Source organism: Bombyx mandarina, chromosome 05 (assembly GCF_030267445.1).
Source record: "Bombyx mandarina strain Sakado chromosome 05, ASM3026744v2".
Taxonomy (NCBI): Eukaryota; Metazoa; Arthropoda; class Insecta; order Lepidoptera; family Bombycidae; genus Bombyx; species Bombyx mandarina.
In genome coordinates this window covers 16689092-16715616 of record NC_143212.1, presented here as the reverse complement: position 1 = coordinate 16715616, position 26525 = coordinate 16689092, and the positions used below count along the sequence as shown (strand labels likewise).

The 26525-nt window shown below is 34.6% G+C and overlaps 2 protein-coding genes across 4 annotated transcripts; one reads left to right on the top strand and one right to left on the bottom strand.

The window, feature by feature from the left end:
• The first annotated feature begins 524 nt into the window (after window positions 1-524).
• On the top strand, window positions 525-20432 carry LOC114247451 (peptidyl-alpha-hydroxyglycine alpha-amidating lyase 1). Of its 3 annotated transcripts, XM_089727923.1 has the most exons (9): window positions 525-691; window positions 992-1076; window positions 1634-1871; window positions 2755-2883; window positions 5893-6044; window positions 6561-6758; window positions 8629-8907; window positions 9322-9432; window positions 14860-20432. In XM_089727923.1, the coding sequence occupies exons 1-9, from the start codon at window positions 617-619 to the stop codon at window positions 15012-15014; spliced, it is 1422 nt and encodes a 473-aa protein (XP_089584049.1). In that variant the 5' UTR covers window positions 525-616; the 3' UTR covers window positions 15015-20432. The 3 variants fall into 3 exon arrangements, with proteins under 3 accessions (XP_089584049.1, XP_028036229.2, XP_089584050.1); XM_028180428.2 differs by lacking the exon at window positions 14860-20432 and having other exon boundaries at window positions 8629-8915; window positions 9322-9447; XM_089727924.1 differs by lacking the exons at window positions 9322-9432; window positions 14860-20432 and adding an exon at window positions 9227-9270.
• Window positions 18619-24628, bottom strand: LOC114247471 (methyltransferase-like protein 25B). The gene is made up of 6 exons (XM_028180454.2): window positions 24352-24628; window positions 23110-23564; window positions 22428-22830; window positions 21770-21879; window positions 21109-21320; window positions 18619-18776 (listed from the first exon to the last, which is right to left on the bottom strand). The coding sequence occupies exons 1-6, from the start codon at window positions 24442-24444 to the stop codon at window positions 18694-18696; spliced, it is 1356 nt and encodes a 451-aa protein (XP_028036255.2). The 5' UTR covers window positions 24445-24628; the 3' UTR covers window positions 18619-18693.
• Between the last annotated feature and the right edge of the window lie 1897 nt (window positions 24629-26525).

Genomic DNA, 26525 nt, shown 5'->3' with positions numbered 1-26525 from the left:
GCTTTCGGATCGGGAATGTAGTTACCAGCGTACACGATGAGAGGGTTCTCGTGTCGTTCTGCTTTATCGAAGCGGCGCATCGACGCCGACTGTAAATACTTACTGATGGACTCTAAGTCCAGGTCGTCATGGAGGTCGACGTTCCTGACGAACCACGGGGCTTCGACGGCTATCCTGCAAAAACGGGATTGTATGACTTGAAATGATTTTAGGTGAGTGCGGGCCGCGTGAGCGAACACTACACTTGCTTAAATCATGACGGGGCGTATGCAAGTTTTGTAGAGTGTCACCTTATTTCTAAGGGACATTTTATTTCGCCTGCATATCATCGGGTAGAATATTCAAGAAGAGGATTGTAATTATTACGTCTGTTGAGTCTGAGATTAATGAACAACTAAGTTGGTTGAAAAGAGTAGCCAATGGCCGCTAACATTTAAAAAAAAAGCTGCTATCCATCAATCTTGTCTATGAACTTGTTGATTAAAAAAAAATACAAAACACACACGTATCTATAGTATTCTATAGGCTGTCTGTGAAACTAGTAAATCAACAAATAAGACAAATTAATCTCTACCTACCTATTTACTTAGTTAATTTTATTTAGTTAAATTTTACAATGAATAATATATTATGCTTATTCAAAGTGATCGTTATGATACTGTGCTTAAGAGAATCAATTTACGTAAATGGAGTAAGTGGAATTTTATTTGATAAGTTAAAAAGTAAACATCAAGCTAGTTATTGAAATTATGTTTGAAGGTCTTTATTAAATTGATGTATATAAGACAAAATTCATGCGATGTGGGCCCGTAACAGGTTGCGTGATATCTCCGCACAAACTTTTGTAAATTAAGAATCAAATTTCGACCGAAAACGACAATTATGGATGCGGGAAAATCCCTCAAAAAAATATTTAAAGAGGTTCTCACCTTTAAAATTAATTTTCCTTCGTGTAATATTGTACTGTACTTTGATATTATATTTTTTTTAGTATGGAGAGCGGGACTATTTTTCAGACAAAGAAGACAATAATCCTGCATATTATATATCACCTGCATTGCAAAAACTAGAGCATGGTTAGTCTATTATAAAATATAAATTATTTTAAATATTATTTTTTTCATTAAACCTGTCCTTAGTGTGAGCATAGTTGACTACAAATTTCTCTGTTACCTTTTAATTATATTTTTAGTTAAATTGTTAATGAGGTCCTATAACTGCTCCCAAGCTTGGCTGTAAGTGTCTTATCTTGTAAACAATTAGAAGAGGAGTTTCTTGTTTACTTTAATAAATTAAATGGGCAAAGGAGTGTAAAATTACACATTAATGGCTGTCTATAGTAGCAATGTTAAACTTCAAAGTTTAATTTTTTTCGCTTATAAATGAATATTGAGTAATGAAATCTAATCCATAACAAGGGTCACAATATCATGATTCGCTAAATGTAATAAGGAACTTTGGGACTTTTTTTTATTGCTTATAAATGAATATTGAGTAATGAAATCTAATCCATAACAAGGGTCACAATATCATGATTTGCTAAATGTAATAAGAAACTTTGGGACTTTTCCTCGTGTAGTAATTAAACAAAATCATTGTATCATCACATAAAACGTGTAAATCTGATTTGCAGCACCAGAATTTGTGAAAGACTGGCCGAATATATCAATAACACTAGGCCAAGTTTCCGGAGTAACATTAGACAATGCAGGCAGGGTGCTAGTCTTCCACCGAGGTGAACATACTTGGGATGAGCATACATTTACAAATGGGAATATATACTTGGGAATTGGAAAACCAGCCATACAGCACAAAACTATCTTAATCTTCAACGAAACAGGAGAACTTCTTGATATGTGGGGTGATGATTTGTGAGTAAGATTTCTTAATAATTAATTAGCCAACTATTTATATCATATGATTTAAAAAAATATGTAGCTGTTTTTCAATAATTTCAAGCAACAGAGTTCATATATCAGACTGCCAAGAGTATCAGTATTATATTGAGAATTAGTTTATTGAAAAATAATTTCTGGGTACTTACAAATTACAGTTTCTCAGAAGTTTCTTTCACTCTTTTCACACTATTAATCAACCTCAATAACTAGCAAAAAAGACATTGAATGAGCACTCATTAGGTATAAGAAAGCCCTATAAAGTGGTCTATAAGCTATGTAGTATCTATAGTTCTATTAGGTCTCTATATAATATCTCTTTTCTATATATAATATGTATATATCTGACCTTGATTTGTCTGTCTGTCTGAACTTTGACCTCAGGTCTCAATGTGGGTGAGATATCTTTTTAATTTTTTTTATTGCTTAGGTAAGAGCTCACGGCCCAACTGGTGTTGAATGATTACTGGAGCCCATAGATATCTACAACGTAAATGCCGCCACCTACCTTGAGATATGGTTTCAAGTTTTTATCAAATTATAATTTTGCAGGTTTCATTTTTATTACATTATGTTATTCCTTCACTGTGGAAGTCAATTGTGAACATTTGTTAAGTACTTATTTCATTAGAAAAATTGGTACTTGCCAGTGGGATTCAAACACCGTCACATCGCTTGATACGAATGCACTGGCTGTCTTGTCCTTTAGGCCACGACAACTTCACATTTTAATGGATTAACTCATCGACGAGAAGAAGACTTATTAACTTAATCTTTCCCCATCAAATAACCTTTTTACTTAAATAGTTATTTTTAATATCACTAATGATAGTATTTTTAATGAATGTTTCTTTAACAGTTTTTATATGCCCCATGGCATAACGGTGGACTCTGAAGGTAATGTTTGGACGACTGATGTGGCACTACATCAAGTGTTCAAATTTAATGCTACCAACCGACGAGTGCCTGCTATGGTGCTGGGAGAAAAGTAAGTATAACAATAAATATATATTGCCCTTGTAGGCATGGCATGGACCCACCGGGTGGTGAGGGGATACCGTCACTCATGAACGTCAGCAATGCTCGGGGCACAGCCAAGCTGCTGTCCACCACCTAATTTACAGCTATCAATTTTAGATTACAAAAACATTCAAGCAGGCCCTACCGTAAGCAATGGTTTGGTAATACCCTAATTATTATACAAATTTCATACCCGATCTTGTGGACCGAATGGTAAACACGTCATTACGGATCCTCCCGATTCATTAACGTGCTTTTAGGTACCACAAGCACTGGTCACAATGAATTAACCCATAGACACAGCACAGTTTCTCGCCGGATTTTCTCAGGGGGTCGCGTTTCTAATCCGGTGGTTAATTCTGCAGAGCACTGCTCTTGCTAGGGCCAGTGTTAGCAACACTCCGGTTTGAGCCCCATGAGCTCACCTACACGTCAAGGAGAAGCTGATATAGCCTAACTAAACTTGAGACCTTAGAACTTATATCTCAAGGTGGGTGGCGCATTTACGTTGTGGATGTCTATGGGCTCTGGTAACCACTTAACATCAGGTGGGCTGTGAGCTCGTCCACCCATCTAGCAATAAAAAAAAAATCAGCATAGGTAGGGAATATAACTAGTCAGGTCATAAGTATTGTCACACAGTAAAAACTTTTCTTTTAGAATGCTGGCCACAAAAAAGTTTATTCAATTCGAATTTCGAATTGTTCATGAAAATAAAAATGTATACTTTTAGAATTTTACTCATTTTTAAATATGGAGTGGACGCTTAAAGAAGACCGTGTTGCAGTTATTGCGTTGCATCGTTGCGGTTACGCGCCAATTCAAATTTTTAACATACTGAAAAATTTGAATATAACCAAAAGATTCGTGTATCGTACCATCAAACGATACAATGAAGACTCTAGTGTAGATGACAGGTCAAGAAGTGGTCGCCCTCGGTCTGTTAGGACTCCAGCAGTGATAAAAGCTGTGAAGGCGCGAATTCAAAGAAATCCCAAACGTAAGCAGAAACTGTTGGCCCTTCAGATGGGGTTAAGCAGAACCACGGTGAAAAGGGTGTTAAATGAAGACTTAGGGCTTCGGGCATATCGAAGAAAAACAGGACATCGTTTGGATGCTCGTCTAATGGACCCGAGACTGAAGAGATGCCGCGCTTTGTTGAAGCGGTACGCGGGAAAAAAATATCGGGAAATTCTTTTTTCGGATGAAAAAATTTTTACCGTAGAAGAGAGCTACAACAAACAAAATGATAAGGTGTACGCACACAGTAGTGAAGAAGCGAGCAACCGTATTCCGCGTGTCCAACGAGGTCATTTTCCATCCTCGCTCATGGTATGGTTGGGAGTTTCTTATTGGGGCTTAACAGAGGTACATTTTTGTGAGAAAGGTGTAAAAACGAATGCAGTTGTGTATCAAAATACAGTCCTGACGAACCTTGTGGAACCTGTTTCTCATACCATGTTCAATAACAGGCACTGGGTATTCCAACAAGATTCGGCGCCAGCTCATAGAGCGAAGAGCACACAAGACTGGCTGGCGGCGCGTGAAATCGACTTCATCCGGCACGAAGACTGGCCCTCCTCCAGTCCAGATTTGAATCCGTTAGATTACAAGATATGGCAACACTTGGAGGAAAAGGCGTGCTCAAGACTTTTTGGCGGGAACGCGAGGAGTGAAGTTGTGTGATTTGTTTTATTTTGTCTATTTAGTGTTTCTTCAGGTTTAAATGTGTAATAATGGTGGTTTATTAACTGTTTAATATCTGTGAAAGTGCACAAATGTGGGAAAATGAAACAAAGCTGCTGGACGTAACTTCTCGGGTTCCTCCAAAAAGTCCACTGAAAAAATCTCAGTAAATGACCACCATTTTACTGCGATTATATTTCATCCCATATCATCTCATTTCATTAAATTTCATCCCAGTTGATTAATGTCTCAAATTAATCATCTTCATTTCATTTCACTCCGTATTATCATTTTTCATAAAATTAAGAAAATAAAGTAAAATAAGACATGACTTAAAGGTCTTAGTTACCAGGTCATAAAATCTCTTAAAAAAAAAAAAAAAAAGGCGTGCTCAAAGCCTCATCCCAATTTGGAGTCACTCAAGACATCCTTGATTAAGGCAGCCGCCGATATTGACATGGACCTCGTTCGTGCTGCGATAGACGACTGGCCGCGCAGATTGAAGGCCTGTATTCAAAATCACGGAGGTCGTGTTGAATAAACTTTAGTGTCATAAGAATCTATGTTTTGTTAAGTTCATTTTGGTATATGAATGGTTACATAATGAATAAACTTGTTTCAATTATTTTACATTAAACATGTGACAGAAGTTATGACCTGACTAGGATATATACAAACGTTAAAGATCTTTGGTAATTGTTTTCTTGTGATATCTGGTATTTTCAATATTTATTACTTTTGCTTCTTAAAAGAAACAGAATTAACAGGGACCAAAAAAGTTGATTTTAATGTCCAGGCAGGCAATATCGCGTGTCCAAATATTGTTAATATCAATGAACAAAATATAAACAGTATTGTGACGTTATACCTCTGCACTTGCTGCTTTGTCTTAATTCCGTATCATTTAAGTATGCTGACAATACACAGAAGTACTGTATTTGTCGATAAAAAAATCACCTTGATCTATAATATATATAAATAATTATTTTAGTTTATAATACAAACACTATATCAGAAATGGTATGCGCTTATATTAAAAAACTGGATGTAGGTCTTCTATTATATCAAATGCGCTTAGTACAGGGAGCATTGAAAAATTGTATTTAAATTCGGTAGGCAGCGGCTCGGCTCTGCTCCTGGCATTGCTGAAGTCCATGGGCGACGGTAACCACTTACCATCAGGTGGGCCGTACGCTCGTCTGCCTACAAAGGCAATAAAAAAAAAAAAAAGTTTGTTGGTAATAAAATGTTCTTGAATAATAACTAAACCACAACTCGTTACCCCCAATAGGTTCGTGCCCGGAACAGATGACCATCATTTTTGTAAGCCAAGCGCGGTGGCCGTGATGTCGACCGGTGACTTTTTCATAGCAGACGGCTACTGCAACCACAGGATCCTGAAATATAACCCTAAAGGGCAAATCATACTGCAGTGGGGTACTCGTAAGTATCCGTAAGATAGGTGTATACTGGGCTTCTCCATCCACTTCCAAAAATTGGATATGAGTAGTATTGTTACATATGGAGTGCTTACATTGGTTAAAGAGGTAATTGAGGATTTTAATTAAATAATTTCTAGATTTTATTGGAACGATTATAAAAATTGTATAACGAATGGAAAATTTTGTATCATTCCTGAATAAAATTAGTATTTTATTTAGTTAAGATATGAGGTAAACAGTTTTGCGATATTAATCGATTGATATTTGGTACTTGTTTTTATTTAAAAATATTGGTTCGATGACATGTTACGTAGATTTATCTGAGACCAGAAAAAAAAAAAGAAAAACTATTTTGTTTTTTTTTTATTGCCCTTGTAGGCAGACGAGCACACGACGCATCTGATAGTGAGTGGTTACCGTCACCCAAGGACTTCAGCAATGCCAGGGGCAGAGCCCCAAGCCGCTGCCTATCGCTTAATACTCTCCACAAGCCACATATAATAATAATTTGTTGTAGATAACTCACACTCGCCGTTCTCTCTGAACGTGCCCCACGCGCTGGCGCTGGCCGAGAGCTCGGGGGTGGTGCTGGTGGCGGACCGGGAGAGGGGCAGGGTCGCCAGCTTCAGGCACGACAACGGCTCCTACGTCACCTCGTACAGCAGCTGGCTCATGGGACCCAGGATCTTCAGTGTGGCCTATTCTCCGGTTCACGGTGATATATTGTTGTGGCATTTTAATTTAAGTTATAGTTTTAATTGCAACCCATGCCGTGGCCATCGGCCGTGGCGAATCACCTCACACACGTGTACATACATGTGAGAGAATCTAAATGGCCAGATATGCCCATCACCAATGGGCATGTGTGACAGTACCTCGCCTTACACTGAACCACTGGAGCGTTAAGATGTGACTTTTGATGAATGATGTGATTTTATTTTTTATATTTGTCATTACAAACAAGACTTTTGCTTTAGATAAAATAATTTTTCTAAGCACTTATATTTAACATTATGCCGCTACACTACTACTACTGCTTACTACGTTGTTACCAGAGGCGACATGGAGTGTTACTGAGCGCTTGCGGTCATCTAGAGACATGATTTTTATATTTCTGCCGTGAAGCAGTAATGCGTTTCGGTTTAAAGGGTGGGGTAGCCGTTGTAACTATACTGAGACCTTAGAAGTTATATCTCAAGATGGGTGGTGCATTTACGTTGTAGATTTCTATGGGCTCCAGTAACCACTTAACACCATAACACCAGGTGGGCTGTGAGCCCGTCCCTAAGCAATAAAAAAAAAAAAAACAAGTATACTATACACCATGTGTCTAACCTTTGATACAGATGTATACCGACAGATCAGTAAATTTCTAGAATGACTTACAAATCCACAAGTATGCCGGTAAACTAAGAAAAAAAATGTTGACGCAGATTTTGTGGGTAGATCATTCTAAAAACTTAAGAATGAATATCACTTTATGGCGGGAATGCGAGTAGTGAAGTGTGTGATTTGTTTTATTTTGTCTATTTAGTGTTTCTTCAGATTTAAACGTGTAATAACGGTGGTTTATTAACTGTTTAATATCTGCGAAAGTGCATAAATGTGGGAAAATAAAACAAAGCTGCCGAACGTAACTTCTCGGGATCATCCAAAAGTCCACTGAAAAATCTCAATAAATGACCACCATTTTACTGAGATTATATTTCATCCCATTATCTCATCTCATTTAATTTAATTTCATGCTATGTATATTAATTAACTTCATTTCACTTCATTTTTCATATAGTGCAGTTTTCATTAAAATTAAAATAACACTTGACCTAAAGGTCTTAGTGACCATGTCATAAAATCCCTTAAAAATAATGAATATTTATCTATACTAATATATAAATGTACAATGGTTTTTACGGATGTTCCGTTATAACTACTGAACCATGCATCTGATTGACTTGAAACGTGGTATCCATGTAGAAAATACATGTACTTAATGGATAGGCTAATATGTATATAAGTGTTGGACCCCTAATAATAATGACAATAAATAGTAATGCCAATTTTAAATGCCCAGCGAAACGGACGAGTACGGCTAGTAATATATAATACACGGCCCGCTCCGGCGCTGCTCGGATCTTTAACAAAAATTTCAACAATATTTGACGTTGTTTTATATTTTTAAATAAAAGAACACTTATTGCGGCATAACTATAATAGTTAGACATATGCTGTCGCAACACTTTTTGCAAATAATAATGTGTTCTACAAAGTCGTAGTACATTATTTTATTCTATCATCAATAGTTTTCGCAGGGCACGCGATGTACATAATATTTTAGGTATTTTTTTTACACCTTGAGTTACATTATTGGAGTTTTAGTAAGGATCCCTATTTTTTTTTAAAAATATTATAGCCTATGTCACTCGGGAATAGTGTAGCTTCCAAACAGTGAAAAATGTTTACAAATTGATTCAGTAGTTTCGGAGCCTATTCAATACAAACAAACAAACAAATCTTTTCTCTTTATAATATTAGTATAGATGACATTGTCGTTGTTAATGAATGTTTAATATTATAATGTTGAACAGGAGGTCGTCTGTACGTGGTGAACGGGCCGAACGGCGTGGTCCCGGTGCGCGGCTACGTGCTGGAGCTGGCGTCCGGGCGGCTCGTGGGCACGTTCGACGCGCCCAGCGGCCTCGCCAGCCCGCACGACGTGGCGGCCGCGACCGACGGCTCCGCGGTGTACGTCGCGCAGCTCGCCCCGCACGCCGTCTACAAGTTCGTCGACGAGCGCCTGCGCGACGAGGCGCCGCCCGCACCCCCCGCGCCGCCCGCCGCGCCCCCCGCCACGCCCGCCACTCTCGGTGAGTAGGTTTGTATGCTTTGTGACGTTTTTATTTAAGCAACTAGCTGACCCGGCAGACTTCGTAGTACCTCAATCGATAAATAAAAGACCTAAACTTTTGTATAAAATAAACTTAAAACAAACATTAAAAAATCCGTCCGACGGGGGACACATCAAAGGAAAAACAAAATTGTTATGCTTATTTAATTCCGAGAATTTTCATATTTATCTACCTTTTAAACCTTCTCTGGACTTCCACAAATAATTCAAGACCAAAATTAGCAAAATTCTCGAGTTTTAGCGAGACTAACGAACAACAATTCATTTTTTATATATAGATAGATGTTGTCATGGCATCGTGAATTAGGGATACGGCATCATGTCTCGGGGTCAATGACGGCATCCGCGTTGATAAGTACGGTGGTGTGTGCAGCGGGCGCGGTGACGTCACGCGGCGGGCGCTGGGCGGGCGCGGCGGCGGGCGCGGGCGCGGCTCTGTGTGCGGGCGCGCTGCTGCTGCGGGGGGCGCTGCGTCGCGCGCGCGGTGAGCCCCGCCACTGACCCGCGCTATATATACACTTGTACTGGAAAATGATCATCGAAATAATTAGATATACTAACTACATCTGTGCCAACGTTACTCTAGCTTAGTAGACACTTTACACACTTTAAAGAGTCAATCCCAGAGATTACCTCCTAAATATAAACTAACTATAAAATACTATTTTTCTAAATGTAAAGATCATAATAATACGGCGCATTAAATCCAAAGGCGACCCAATTATTGATTGATATAAGCGGCCTACTAATTATTGAAATTCTATTCTCAATAAATATAATATTTTCATTTGAATGTAAAGAATCATGCAGTACATTACTCTGAGTCTGATGCTGACATCACACGAAGTTAAAATATTGAAACATTATCCTTGTAGGTCTTTAAGATTTTCTGAATGTTTGCCTGTTCACTAACGAGTTACACGCGAGACAGTGCTACTGTATGTAGTCTCTACAATGACCTTCCCTTCATACAGATCAATTTACTCTATTTTTATTTGATCATTTATAGACAATGCAGTGTATAGTTAATTTGGGTAACTTTGTTTTGTTGAATATATCAGGGTATTTTTTCTGGTTATTCCCATTTTGATTTTAAACATTTTGCATTTAATTTATGAAATTATGGTAATTTTTATACATATTTAATTAAAAAATATTTAAACTGAAAAACATTTGAAAAAATTTTTAGTGATGTGAATTTCCGTCGATTATTACATCAAGCACAACAAACATTATTTTCCATTATTTGATGTAAAGACAGACTAAAAATCTTATTTATATTATATTATGATGATATATTTAATATCAAAATTGGGACCAACACTGTCTTCATTAACTTTGCTAAAACTCGAACTACCCATATTTAAATTATCAAAGTTATCCAAATTACTTATCTTATTCTTTTTTATTTGCGTTTAATTTCTTGCTTGTTTGCTACGATTTCGGTTGCTGATAAACATTCCTAGAATAAAATTATTGTGAATTAATGATTATATTATAAAAGAAATGTGATATAAAATGTGGTCCAAAATGCATTTGATGAAACAATTTTTATACGTCTCTTATACACCTGAAAATGTGTCGGATTGAATTATGTAAATTTTTATTTTTTCTAAAATTTATTTATTTTTGTTTTAGCTAAGTTCTATTACAAATATTTACAATATATCGAAGTTTTGGTTTTTGATCTCAAATTAACTATCGATCTGAGATTATTATTATTGTTTAACTTGTGTTGTGATTTATATTGAGATTTAAGTAAATGCTAAAGTTGTATAAGTTTCAGAGCCGTTGGTGATAAATTTTTGAAGGATATAATATATACTGACTACTCAAAGATAATTTTACACTATCAATTTAGTAGTCGATCAGATTGAATTAATACAATTTTAATATTAGCATAAATAATAATTAGTTTCATATTTCAATTTGAGTTCGTAGTGTGGTCGTCTCTAATCATAAGGTTTGCAGACGTATTAATGAATTTACGAACCGACGAGAGAGCGCAGTAATATCTAGACTATAGTCGACGTATTATGAACTGAGGCCTTGGGTCATAAATCATATTTATCTGTCTGTCTCGCTCGCACCTACAGGTCTAATGGAGAGCTATAGTGACGTGCGTAAGAATTGTAGAGATGCATATCGATAATGAGATCGGTACTATCCATACGCTAAATTATGTTAAGTATTAATAAGAATAATTTTTCGCTATCTGAAAATGAAAGTTTTTAATTTGTAAGATAAAATGTTTTTTTCTACGTGATCATAGAGATACTGTATAGATCGTATTAGTCACGATGACGCATCGACCCCTCGTGCGCTAGTAGCTAAGTATCGATAACGGGTCGCATTGCGTGCACATCCCTACAAGCCGGTATATCACCTAAAATAATTTTTTTATAGTATTAAAAAAAAAATTTAAAAATTTGAATAAATTATGGTGTAATCTAAACACTTGAAGGAAAAAAACCTCGGTGAAAAAAAAATTTTACATCGATTTTTCAAAAATTTACACCATTGTTAATTAACTAACTTTTTTCCAATCTCTGTTTTTATAAATTACGGTATAAAAGTTACAATAATTCATCTATAAATTTTTCCCTTCGTGGAGCTCTTATCATTTAAGTACTTAATAAAGTTAAGCAAAAAAATTTTTTTAATCTTTATTATTTTGATAATTATAATTTTTTTTAATTAACAAAAAATTTAATTTCTAAAAAATGTTATGAAAAATTTTTTTTTTTCGTAATATCTTAATATTGCTGTTTTTGCATCTACCATAGGTTTTAATTAACATTTAAAAAATAATTTTTACGCTATTTGTTAAGAAATTGTTTATAAATAAATAGACTATTTTGGGATTTAAAAAAAAAAAAGAATTACCGTCTTATTGTATAGGTGAAATAAAGATTTAGAAAAAAAAAGAATTTCTTAAATAAATGTTTTAATTGTTTAAAATCGTTTTTTTCATATTTCAATTGTTTAAATAATTAGTTAAGAAATTATTTTTTTCTTAAAAATCATCATTGACTCTTTTCAGCGGATTAACAAAGAAATACATTTTTTTATAAATAATTTCATTGTTTATTAACTTAACAATTTGTTATAAAAAATTAATATTAATCGTTATATTTTTTTTCGAAAACTACAAAAAATTATAAAAACAACCATACATAACAAAATATAGAAAAAAAAATGTTGTATTTTTTACAGCATTTTTAGATATTATATGATAATGAAATTACAGCCGTTACATAATTTGTCAAGTTATAAATTGTTATAACTTTTAAACTATAAGAGATACGGTAAAGGACACTCAGGTCATTTTTATAAAGGATTTATTTATCTTTAAAATAAATTCAAAATCGATCCTGTAACTATTGTTTATCAGTTGTTATAAGCATTTGATAAATAAATGAAAACTGATCGATAGCAGAATGTAAATGAGGTAAGTATAAATTAAAACTAGTATATTATTTAAACAAAATTATATATTTATATGATTTATACGTAATTAGAAAGATACTTTATCATAGAATAAAAAAGTTTTTGGGTCCGTAGCTGTATCTATATTATTCAACAAATTATAAGCTATGAAATTTCAAAAAATATCAAAATGCTTATAACTGATAAACAATAGTTACAGGATCGATTTTGAATTTATTTTAAAGATAAATAAATCCTTTATAAAAATGACCTGAGTGTCCTTTACCGTATCTCTTATAGTTTAAAAGTTATAACAATTTATAGCTTGACAAATTATGTAACGGCTGTAATTTCATTATCATATAATATCTAAAAATGCTGTAAAAAATACAAATTTTTTTTTTCTATATTTTGTTATGTATGTTTTTATAATTTTTTGTAGTTTTCGAAAAAAAATATAACGATTAATATTAATTTTTTATAACAAATTGTTAAGTTAATAAACAATGAAATTATTTATAAAAAAATGTATTTCTTTGTTAATCCGCTGAAAAGAGTCAATGATGATTTTTAAGAAAAAAATAATTTCTTAACTAATTATTTAAACAATTGAAATATGAAAAAAACGATTTTAAACAATTAAAACATTTATTTAAGATTTTTTTTTTTTTCTAAATCTTTATTTCACCTATACAATAAGACGGTAATTCTTTTTTTTTTTTAAATCCCAAAATAGTCTATTTATTTATAAACAATTTCTTAACAAATAGCGTAAAAATTTTTTTTTAAATGTTAATTAAAACCTATTGTAGATGCAAAAACAGCAATATTAAGATATTACGAAAAAAAAAATTTTTTCATAACATTTTTTAGAAATTAAATTTTTTGTTAATTAAAAAAAATTATAATTATCAAAATAATCTTTATTATTTTGATAATTATAATTTTTTAATTATAATCTTTATAATATAATCTTTATTAAAAAAATTTTTTTGCTTAACTTTATTAAGTACTTAAATGATAAGAGCTCCACGAAGGGAAAAATTTATAGATGAATTATTGTAACTTTTATACCGTAATTTATAAAAACAGAGATTGGAAAAAAGTTAGTTAATTAACAATGGTGTAAATTTTTGAAAAATCGATGTAATATTTTTTTTTCACCGAGGTTTTTTTCCTTCAAGTGTTTAGATTACACCATAAATTATTCAAATTTTTAAATTGTTATTTAATACTATAAAAAAATTATTTTAGGCGATATACCGGCTTTTTAGACTGCGCGCCTATGCCGTAGCGACCTCGCGGAGCGCTATTTTCAGCGTTATTTTTTTTTTTATAAATAATAGAGATAGAATTCCGGGAGTTGGGACTTTTTTATTGGAAATTTCCTCCTCTTTCAGGATCTTTTTTCAAAATTCCTTAAATATCATTATTTTAGAAATTATTAAGGAAAAACCAAATTCCTTTTTTTTTAAATCTTATTTTGTTTATAACAATCGCAATTTTTTATGTGCTAATAAGCCCTTAAAAAACATTTTTGTAGACATCATTCCGCATCCAATGAGCTATCGTACATATTTTTAGGAGCTTTATGTCTATTTAACACGTTTTTGAACTTGTTGACTAGACTATACTGTCAGTGACAGTTATTGCCCGGCGATTCAGTTTAAAATGCGTCGACTATAATAGGAGATGGACAGTGGCTGTCAAAGTTTTTTTTTTAGTTGCATTAATATTTGACATGGATGTCTCCCGATAGTATAGTGAATGTTAAATGGTTCTCAAAGTTAGAGACGTAAAGTCGGACATACAGTTCTGATTCAAACATTTCCAGTGTTTTTAATAAATGCATTATAATAGTCTAAGCGACCATTTTAGGGTGAGTATGGTTGAAATATTTTATCTAAGTTTATAATTGAGACTCAAAGAAGAAAAAAACCTATATATAAATACGTATAAACACGATTTTAACTAAAACTAGATCCGACGTTATGGCTCTAACTTTCAGATTCATTTTATTCGATCGTGATTGTGCTGTATATATTACCTAACGTTAACTCGAAATATATTTTATTTGAAGCAGCTTTTTGTGTTTTAATTTTTATTTTTGCACCTAAGCCTGTTTTCGCACTTTTTTTAGTTCAGTGTAAGTACCTTTTTTTTTATCGTGTAGATAATGCTCTATTTATTTATTTGATAAGCTTTACATCTCCAGTTGGTGTTGGCTATGAAAACAAAACCCGACAAAGTTAGCGCCACCGCCCACTTAGACGCGTGTTGGAAATTTGGATCACATTAAAAATAACTGAGAAATAAATAAGGTCTACCTTACTCTTCAAATCGCCACCGAAACGTGACAATGGGCAAGTGTCGTTAGCTTTGTCTACGAGCTCCTACAGCTGATGAAACCTCGGAGCGTTAGTTCATTTGACCATCGACGCTAATGGAAACAAAAGGATCATCGAATGTAATAATTTGACAGGTCCCAAGGGGACGACCCGTCGTCGCTGGGAGTACGGGTCGGGAGAGTTCAAGTTGCGGCGTCTGCTCGAACGGCGTCGCTTCACGAGGGTGCAATCGGACGATTCTGATGATGAACCGGCTCCGATGCTGCCGCCGCACCACGCTACCGCCTGACTCTGCCGTTGAAACACTAATACAAGAGTTCTCAGTCGACCAAGCTGGTGTTAGATACTCAGAACTTGGAGCGTTTTTTTTTTGTTGCTTAGATGGGTGGACGAGCTCACAGCCCACCTGGTGTTAAGTGGTTACTGGAGCCCATAGACATCTACAACGGAAATGCCGCCACCCACCTTGAGATATAAGTGCTAAAGTCTTAGTATAGTTACAACGGCTGCCACGCCCTTCAAACCGAAACGCGTTACTGCTTCACGGCAGAAGTAGGCAAGGCGGTGGTACCTACCCGTGCGGACTCACAAGAGGTCCTACCACCAGTAATACAGCTGTGAAGCATACATTACAGCTGTGAAAACTGAAGCTAGTCGTTGAATCTTTTCACTTACTGAATCTTTGCATCACAAAATAATATAAAACCGGTGTTTAGATATAAGCTGGCTGTGCCCCTGGTGTCGCTAACGTTTATGAGCAATGATAACCATTTGCCGTTTACTCATTTGTCTACAAAAAAAAAAGAACGTATACAGGGTGTATTGGGAACGTTTTTCAAAACGTGGGTAGGTTAAAATGATTCTTAACAATAGCTCAAAAATTTACTGACGAAATTTATAAAACTGATGTATTTTGTATGGCACACGATAAATTATTATCAAAATATAAATGGGTTGTCGTACGATGTGCTCTCGAGAGTCGCGGACCAACTTCCAGCCGACATCGCCTTCATAGCAGCGTGCTACGTTTGCCGCTAGGGGCGCTGTTCCAACTCCATACAAACTTGAGTTAACTTTTAGGCGATCGAGGACGTTAAAAAACTCGCCCGTCTTTTTTTCCTACCTATGCTGATAGCCTTGAGAGGCTATATCAGCTTCGCTCTAAAATGTAGGTGAGCTCACGGGGCTCAAACCAAAGTGGTGCTAACACTGGCCCTAGCAAGAGCCGTGCTTCGCAGAATCTACCACCGGATCGGAAACGCGACCCACTGAGAAGATCCGACGAGAAACTCAGTGGGCTGTGTCTGTGGGTAAAAACTCGCTTTAAGCACACTGGTCACTGAATGCTGTAATAACAATCACCATCATATATTGTACCCGTCCGCTTCGCTGGGCATTTAAAATTAACATTATAATTTCTCACCCCCACAAAGATTCTCATCATTAACGCCCCCGCAACTGATGTAGGGAGTCCAACACTCATTTAAATATTAGCCTATCCATTAAGTACATGTATTTTCTACACGGATACCAAGTTTCAAGTCAATCGGATGCATGGTTCAGTAGTTATAACGGAACATCGGTAAAAACCACTGTAGATTTATATATTAGTATAGATTCATTCATGTTAAGATTTTTCCAATTCGGTAACAGCGTCTACAGTTGTCTCTTCTCGATTTCTCCCTACCTATTCGTTAGTCTGAGTGCTATTCCAACTAGGCACAGAGAGGGAGGTGAGCTCACGGGCTCAACCTGAGAGAATTTGTTAACACTATCCCTAGCAAGAGCAGGGCTTCGTAGAATCTAAGGCTTGTTGATTGGGAGCAATTGTTGTGTCGCCTTTTCTAAACTTTGCAACGCGAAACTGGTTCACCAGTACTCATGTCTTAGATATCGGTAATATATCAGTAATATGTCCAGTACTGATGCCAATTCAATGAGCACTAGATTGAATTTGAAACCTCTGTATAAAATGCGCCCGATCTGATCTTGCCTATTGAAAATAATTTAATCAGATTAATGTCATATTCGTTGACGGTATCTTTTTTTATTCTTACTTCTTATATACAAGCCTTAAAAACCCTTAAAATTAGGGGTATAACTAACATAGCTTTTTAGCATTTAATAATTAAAAAGAAGCGACTAATACGTAAAGATTTGGCGACCCTGATACGGAAATCTATTTAAGAATCCTAGTTCAGTTTACAGATGCACACAGAAACGATAGAATATCGAAAGAAAAACTAGTTTAGAAAATGTTTAAATATTACATTTATTAAAGTAAGTAAGTCTAATTAAGTATTAAATATAAAATAGGTTTTAGTGTAGTGAATATGAATATTTATTCGAAAAAAAATATTTTACTTAAGAAATGTACTATATTGTATATCTATTTGTTTAATATTACGTAAGAATTACAACCGCTGTTCTCGTAGTATACAAGACCTTTTTACCAATTCTGCAAATATATCCAGTGTGCGTTCCCAAAGATACTAAATTTAAAAAAAAGTACAATATTCACTTGTACGATTTTTTATTGCTATTGTGATCATACAGTCCACTACTCCTATACTCCTATACTATATATGTATATAGTATAGGAGTATAGTAACTATACCTATACTGGTATAGTAAATACCTAGCTAACGTCGCTCATGGGCATCAGCAATGCCAGGGGCACAGCCAAGTCGCCTATCGTTATAAGCTCTTAAGCGTATGAAGTTCCTATTTCGTGAACCCTAGGGGGCGGCCTCCATAGAGACCGTACCGACTGAAGTTTATGAGCGTCAACTGTTCCGGAATGGTATTATATCGCATGCGATGCAAAATACGTCACCAAACAGTTCGAATGTGGCATTTAATGTTACAGTGTAGAAATCTCCAATGCACCGTGTACTTAAACAAAATTGACACAAGACCACGCACTGCACAACAAACAACTACTAAGTTAGATGAGCTACAATTGGAATCTGTGCGATATCCACCGTACTCTCCGGACCTTGCTCCAACAGATTAACATATTTTTTTTGGGAATTTGTACAAGTTCTTTAAAAGAAGAAAAGGATGCGTGTACTTATGTACGCGCGTAAGAAGTTATACTTTATTTTTATTAAATTTATTTCTTTTTTTTTTAAATATTAAATAATTAATAATAAACACTTAACGTTAATAATTTAATAATATTTAGTATGAATTATATTAAAAAATAATTTTGTCATTTATATTACTAAAAAATGAATGCTAATAACACTTTTTTACGAGTGTACATGCGCGAAAGTTCACCTGCGGCTATATTCAGACTCGCCAAGTTACGTCGGTCGTATTGTAATGAGCGATTTAGTGGGCAACTTCATTTCTGTTAATTTTGTGTCACGGTGTGCGCGCAACGTAAAATTTCACTCTCATCAATTTTTCATAACGCGCCTAAAGAAGTATAACTTCAAAAATTCACCTCCGATGCGGCAGTCGAAACCGCCTTCAGAGTTTATTCTCGCCCCCATGGGTTTTTTAGTAAAGGGATCAATGAACTACCTATGAGATGGCAAAAGTGCATAGATAACAACAGTGCATACTTTGATTAATTAAATATATTTTACAAAAGAAATATACTTTATATTCCTCTCGTACAAAAAGCCAATTTCATATGTAATACCTAAAATGTTCATACCTTATATGTCACGTACGAATTCAGTACACATAAAGCAAATGTATATCCCACCCTGGTACCGTGAATATGAGAAACATTAATTTGTAACAAGAAAAAAATTATTAAACCATTATTATTAACTTTATTTCATAAAAAGTACAATAATATCTAGAAAATAATGAAATATTTAATAACATTGATAGATAGATAAATATTTAAAGACATCAGAAATGTTCACAAAAATGTGTTTTTTAAATAAAAATCTATTTTAATTTATATTCGGCCTAACTAATATTCGGCGACCCGAACTGTTGACTCCATTCTAATTAGGTTTTCTTGCAATTATCACGTGATTCCTTGGAGACAACTTCGGGTCAAAAATCGGACGGATCTCACAAGACAAACCTGAAATAAATAAAAAACACATCTAAATATAGGTCTCTTAATTAAGTTAAATTATGTATATTTTTAATACTAAGTACATTTTATAAGTTTCTCTAGTCATTCATTAAAAGTTAAAGGTAGGATATCAGACATTCAAAGGAGAAATAAGGGGAAATATAAAATTTCTCATACGGCCTCTCGATTTAATTTAAGTGTACAGGCACCTACATATTCTTTTGAAAAATACTTTTCGAAAGTCAATTTAAATCAGAATTAAAAAAAAGACATTCCAGTACATAGATTTAATTAAATTATTAACATTTCTAGTCACTTATGTATAATTTTTTATTTAATTAAAAATATATTCAATTGTTGAAAAAAAAGCGATTTTAAGTTGTGACAGTGGAGTGTTTATATAATAATTTAAACTAGTGATTCTTTTTTTCGGTTGGGCTGCGAGACATTCATCTCGATTTGTGACTATGAGCAATGTCACTTCACGACAGATGAACTTTAAAACTGGTTCATCGCAAATACGAATTTAGTTCATAAACACTCGTTGGGGTAGGTGTATATTTGATAAGCAGCGAGACCATCGACAATGCGTATGTGGAAATCCTGGTTCTGCCTCATCATCATCATTATCCTGCCCTTCTCCCAGTCACCTGGGGTCGGCGCAACATGTTTTCTCCTTCCATACTCTTCTATCATATACCATTTCTTCGCTCACTCCCCTCTTACCCATATCGTATTTCACACAATCCATCCATTTCTTCTTAGGTCTACCTCTTCCTCTATATCCTTCCACATTCATAGTTAACACTCTCTTACCAACCTCATTTTCATTTCGTCTCATCACATGTCCATACCATCCCAAACGGGCACTCCTCAGCTTCTCTGTCACAGGTGCCACTTTCAGACTTCCCTTTCTGTCCCATTATAATTATTAATAAAGAAACTTTAATCTATTGGCTGGGATCAGGAACAAGACTTCTATTGCGTGTTTTGTGTTCGGGAATGTTTCCCTCACGCGCAGTACACATTATAATACCTATTTATTTATTTAGTTATTTTATACTATTTCTCAATCACGCAATGTGCGTGTCAGTCGGTGACAGAAACAAATTATACATATTATTATATTAAAAGCGTAATTTTTTGCAAATTTACCAGAAAGCTATTTAAAGTTTAAAATTTAGAAAATATATCATAACAAAAATAAAAGTTGTTCAGCTATTTAAATGAACTAAACTTAATTGAAATTCAATTAAAAATGTCGAACTGTTGATGTTAATAGCAAATAAAAGGCATCTTTAATTACAAAGACAAATGTCGCTTAAACCAAATCGCCTTTCACAAGTCTTTTTTTTTCCTACCTAAGCTGAGAGCCTTGAGAGGCTATATCAGCGTAGCCTTAACTAGTAGGTGAGCTCACGGAGCTCAAACCTGACGATCACCGCTGATATGTACTTAATTGAACTGCGTCTGCTCAAAGGAAGAATAGGTAGATGAAAGATAATACAAGACTCCTTAACGGTCCGGAATTAAATAATTTGAATATGCTTTCGTGTTGTTAGTGTTCATGTTGTCAATGTCTATATGGATACAACTTAGACTATATATCAATATGTTATTTACATGTGTATTTGTATGATAATAAAGGCATATTGAATTTTATATATGGTATTCTTTTAGAGCATTTCGTAAAGGGTCGGAATTGTGACGGATCATTCGTCCGGTCCTAACAAATCATTAGCATCACAGATACAAAATCTTGCCGCATACCCCATTCGACTGACCTCGTGCCTCAGACGGCGGTGGCGACGTGATGCCCATGGACTCCGACAATCACTTAACAACAGCAAATGACTAGTTGTGAGCCAACTCAGCACAGGGTTAATAAAAAATTTGTTAATTTGTTAATTGATACTAAACCACGATGTTAAACAAAAATTATTCAATTTCATGAATAAACTGTTTTTGACCATCACCAAACCAAATACAAGACCACCTGGTGTTGAGTGGTTACTGGAGCCCAAAGACATCTATAATGTAAATGTGCCACCCACCTTAAGATATAAGTTCTAAGGTTTCAGTATACATAGTTACAACGGCTGCCCCACCCTTCAAACCGAAACGCATTACTGCTTCACGGCAGAAATAGGCGGAGTGGTGGTACCTACCCGCACGGACTCACAAGAGATCTTACCATCAATACTATGTAAAGATCTACGAAATTCCGAGCTAAATTATGCGATCCCATTAGAACCTTGTTAGGAGTAGCTGACAAGAGGTATTACATCACCCACGTCAAACGACTGCACTGAAAGTACTTTACAATTTCATTAGTTACCGTGTTCCAACACAAAGAGCAGTCTGTCCAACAAAAGCACGGTCTCGACCAGCGGCGCCAGCGCCAGCCGCAGCGTGTACACCACCACCACGCGCCGCCACTCGCGCACCTCCTCCGCGCCCGCCGACACGCCGCACGCCGACACGCCCCCCGCCGACACGTCCGGCAGCGGCCAACGCAAGCACAGCTTCTCAACCGCCAACGAACAGTATCTATTTATAAATTAGTTATTTGAAAAAAATTTAGCTAAAACTAATATTTCAGAGGTTTAAGTCAAAAAATTTGGTAATAAAGTTATTTTATATGTTTAGGCCCACCTGTGAACTAAATCACTGATCTAATGCAGTCATGACTACGGTGCATTCATACAAAGTGTGAGGGGTTCAATAATTCAGATCAACTGTTATCATCATGTGCAAAACTTTAATAGTTCCTATAATAATTAACCTAGACACCTGTTCTTACTGTATAACAATCAATACCAGTTTTAAATGTAGGTCAGCCATTATGGCAATGAGAATAACAGTGAGCAAAAGCATTCAACGTTGAGTCTATGGGCGCTATGTCTATAAACAGTGTGACATATGTGTGTGTTATAAGACTGACCTGGATTGATTAATGGCTAATTTATTTCAATAGCACACATAACACATATTCTTACTTTTCAAAACTCAAATCTTGGGTGTGTTTCAAACTCCTAACTGGAGCGTGTTTCAATTTGGGATTATGTTCAACTAATATTTTCTCCAGAGCTGCTCTGTATGCGTGCACCTGTTATTGAGACATTACGTATATTATCACTATGCTCCTATATGACCATTCATTTCATGATATATTTTTAATATAGTATGTTGATATTATGACTACCAAACATTAGCGAGACAGTAAAAGCTAAAAACAAATGATAGTTATAAAATGATGCAATATTTGAAAGATGGATAGCGGTAGAATGAATGAGAGAGTGAATCATTATCTCACATTAGCTCTTTAACTGTGGTGATCAAATGAAATGCAAACAGCAGCTTAAAATGTGTATCTTACTTGTGTATTTTTATGTAAGGTATTCCTTACCATGTAGCTGAATAAAAACAAATCAACAACAATCAAGACATTACTCAATAGAGTAATGTCTACTCAATAGAGTAATGTCTTGATATATGTTTGTGAAGTTTTCATGTTTTACATTTTGGAAGGCATAACATTTTGATAATAAATTAGAATAAAGTATCAAACATGCCTATTGTTCTGGAATTGTACATGCAGCAAATTTTTTTTCTAATTATATATAGTATATGTATATTTTTACATATATTGCTTACCTTTAAATCTTCATAAAGTCCTTGCCTCAATCTCTCAGAGTACATTTCGATAGCGTGACAAGCAATCTCTCTGCTCACAAAAGACAGATCACCTTTTAATTCTTTAACATAGTTGCTTATTGGATATCCTTCTGCTGTTAACTTTGTATAACAACAGCCTACAACACATATGAATTTCACCTGATCGGAACATATGAAGTGTTTTAAGAGTAAAGGGCCTAAATCTCCACATGGATGGAGCCCAATCAATCCATAGTTTGTCATATGAATTGGTAAAGGCAGGTGTTGAAGTTGCTCATGACTGGATAATGAGATGTTATAATGTATGGGCCGATGTAGATTAGATGTAAACTCTTCTTTGGTGTATTTTCTTGCAGTGTATTCAAATTCAAGGTCTAGTTTTCTGAAATACAATGGATTCTGAGTATTATATAATGTTTTAAATTAGCAATTAGTGCTTCAGTTTAATAGTGGTTTATTAGTAGTTTGATAGGGTTTTCATTCAACAAGCTGCCTGAATTAACAGGGAAAAATTGGAAGAGCCAATTAGGTTGTTACATTTTTAGCCATTTACTGTTTTATTTATCACATAATATTGTTTCCATTACTTCATTAATAAATTAACTGAAAAATCTTTTGTAATATTTATTGGTTAATTTATATACATACCAACAGTACAGACCTAGCCTCCTCCGTCAGTTGCTTTTGACACTCAATGCCTGCAGTATACAACTCGTTCTTATATGCCAACATCCTCACTAAATGACCGAGACCTGAACCAAAGTCTATAACTGCATTACATCTTGATTTCAATGCAACATCAGTAACGATTTCAGCCATTACACTGACTTCATGCCGCTTCTTCAATTTAACATGTTTCAAGAATAGATTTTTTATTTTACTATAAGTACCGCATTGGTCTGTGATTTGTGTAACATCTTTTTTTATAGTGTTGCTGTTTTTTCGTGGTAGGCCCAATGCCTTTACAGTGGCGATTAAAGCTAGCAATGATAACGGAAACGTATGATAAGTTGGTTTTTCTGATAATATATTTCCCAATTGTTCCAAGGCAATCTCATCAAGATTCTCTTGCCAAGATTTCGGAAGCCTATACCAGTGATTGTCTACAAAGAAATCCTGAAATTGGAAAATATTACAATTTAAACTAAAAACATAAAGTTTCTTTGTTTATTTAACATTGTATTATGTAATTTAATTATTATTCTGATAGATTTTTATTTTAATCATCACAATTTTAAAGTTATTGGTACTTATATTAAATTGGTATATTTTATATCAAAGACTGATGACCTTATTGGACACATCATTAGTAGTTGTTATTGTTGCTCTTGGAATGGGCTCATTGACAATGTCAATGGCACAGTGCAGTATTGCATGTGATCTGACCTCACAACATTTCTAGAGTAATTCAGAAATAACATAAATCTATGAGTTATTGATTAAAAGATTACAAAGATAAGAAAGAAAGATATAAAAGAAAATAATACAAATAATATTACACCAATCTAAGAAAATAGACATGGAAGATGCCCATAACGTTGGACGTTAAATCTTATAAACATTACATTACGAATGCTGACAACTACGCTAGACAGGAGGTTCATGTTGCTTTTTTATTGTAAAAGGGCTCTTTCAAAACTGATGTTATTGCTTCTTTGCATTAGAATTGGGCGCGGTGATGATATAGTAGGTGCGTAAGTGTATCCCAATATGCTCTAGTGCAAGTAATCATGAAAGTATTTCGTGATTACCCTTTAAGTACACGTTTACTTAAATGAGAAAATTTTAATGCAAGCCTTAGGACCGAATTTTTTAAGATATTTAAAACTTAGAAGATTTGGACTATATTTTTTGTCTTAAAAAAGTGCCGAAGAGTTTCATGCTGTATGAGAAGAGCGCTTACCAATACATATAAATCCAGCAACCAATCGTACATACGTATAACTTTTAGAGACATATCGATACAGGTTTTTACGTTATTTATCTGAGACTTCATTTTGTTGAATAATAAGGAAATCTTTTGTAAGTTTAGGGATTGCCAATTAAAATGTTCGCACTTCACAAATATTAATAAAGAAATAAAATATTATTTTCAATACAATTCTGAGGTACTAGGAGGTACTAGGTTTTTTTAAGGGCATTTTATGACCTGGTAACTAAGATCTTTAAGTCATGTCTTATTTAATTTATATTCTTATTTTTATAAAAAATGATAAAATTGAGTGAAATGATATGAAATTAAATGAAGATGATTAATTTGAGTCATTAATCAACTGGGATGAAATTAAATGAAATGAAATAGATGATATGGGATGAAATATAATCTCAGTAAAATGGTGATCATATATTGAGATTTTTTCAGTGGACTTTTTGTTACGGAGTGGAGGTTTGTTGTGGAGGTTACGTCCAGCGGCTTTGTTTCATTTTCTGACATTTATTGTGCACTTTCACAGATATAAAACAGTTAATAAACCACCGCTATTACCAACTTAAGCTTGAAGAAACATTAAATTAAAAAATAAAACAATTCATACAAATTTGCTTCTCGCGTTCCTCCCTAAACTTTTCATCTATTAAAATAATAATAATAATAATTTATATAGCAATCTATTTTTACATAGTGTTTTTAAAAATTGTATTTCATTTCATTTCATTTCACTTAAAGACGTTATTCAAATATATTTTTTATTTTTTGTATGAATAGTGAATTAAACAAAATTAAAGAAATTGAATTATAATTGTAGTATATGAAAAGTATCGATGATGTTTTTTTTTTATTCCTTAGATGGGTGAACGAGGTCACAGCCCACCTGTTGTTAAGTGGTTACTGGAGCCCATAGACATCTACAATGTAAATGCGCCACCCATCTTGAGATATAAGTTCTAAGGTCTCAGTATAGTTACAACGGCTACCCCACCCTTCAAACCGAAACGCTTTACTGCTTCACGGCAGAAATAGGCGGGGTGGTGGTACCTACCCGTGCGGACTCACAAGAGGTCCTACCAACAGTAAATTCTTAACACCAGTTGATTCAGATGGAATAAAACAATCTTTAATCTATATCTAATCTATTATTTATTAATTAGTTATTTGAAATGAAGTTTTACAAATACAAGCTTTACAAATTTTTACAGTAGGTACTTCCGACTACATTAAAATCAGTTTTAAAAGATTTCATTCTCAATAATTAAGGAAAGTAAAAAGGAAAAAAAAGCTGTTTTATGTTCTTTATGTAATTTTTTTGTAAAATAGTATAAAAAATTGTGAAAGTCACCATATATTATTTTAGGTTAAGCTTTAACTGCGAATAACTTTTGACCGAGTTAAGTTAGCAAAAAAATATCTCATACCTTTTTTGTAGGCCGTTAAATCCCCTACAAAAATATGTATTTCTTTTTACTACATGATAATTCGTTGACATACAATAATTTTCCAAAGAAAAAAAAACCCGTGTTATTTAAGTGGGAAATCAAAAATCACGATGCGGCACCTCTAAATATTAATACTAAGAACTCAAACTTTACCAGTTTTTTTTTCATCTCGTACGATATATTCGTAGTACTTACCTAAAGAAAAGTTTTTTTGGGCCACCCTAATACAGCCCACCTGATGGTGAGTCGCTCATGGTCGTCAACAATGCCAGGCGGAATGAAGACGGAATGCTGTTAGTATCTACTGTACGAGATGTCTTCAAAACCACTGCATGGATGCAATCTGGTCCACTCGACTTATGGACACTGAGGGCCTGGAGTTCCCGCCTGACTACACACTATATGTAGCAGATCTCCGGCAGAGAGCTATAACACCGGGGATGTTCGGTGGAATGGCACTCCTATCATCCATGGTCGAGTTCGAGATGAAGAGTTTGACCAGAAGGTCAGCTTTCTCTTTCGCACTATGAGCCAGATTGTCATCGAATATGCGTGCAACAATGGCGAATAATCAAAAAGCACGGCTCCCGGAGGGATATCTCTTCAGTCGCTGGCCAATTCTGGCAACGAGCTCCGATTTCGGGGTTATATTCCCACCTTTCCTTTGAAACGTTCGGATCTCGACATCTCCTGGCATCATTCCAG

What these genes read in the sequence shown, in the direction of transcription:
- LOC114247451 (XM_089727923.1), top strand. Translation starts at nt 617, where the DNA reads ATGAATAATATATTATGCTTATTCAAAGTGATCGTTATGATACTGTGC. An exon ending in GATATGTGGGGTGATGATTT is followed by an intron (nt 1,872 to 2,754) that starts GTGAGTAAGATT and finishes TTTCTTTAACAG; the next exon opens with TTTTTATATGCCCCATGGCA. An exon ending in GCTATGGTGCTGGGAGAAAA is followed by an intron (nt 2,884 to 5,892) that starts GTAAGTATAACA and finishes TACCCCCAATAG; the next exon opens with GTTCGTGCCCGGAACAGATG.
- LOC114247471 (XM_028180454.2), bottom strand. Translation starts at nt 24,444, where the DNA reads ATGAAGTCTCAGATAAATAACGTAAAAACCTGTATCGATATGTCTCTA. An exon ending in TGCTGGATTTATATGTATTG is followed by an intron (nt 23,565 to 24,351) that starts GTAAGCGCTCTT and finishes TTCCAATTTCAG; the next exon opens with GATTTCTTTGTAGACAATCA. An exon ending in GCTCTTTGTGTTGGAACACG is followed by an intron (nt 18,777 to 21,108) that starts GTAACTAATGAA and finishes TATTTATTTCAG; the next exon opens with GTTTGTCTTGTGAGATCCGT.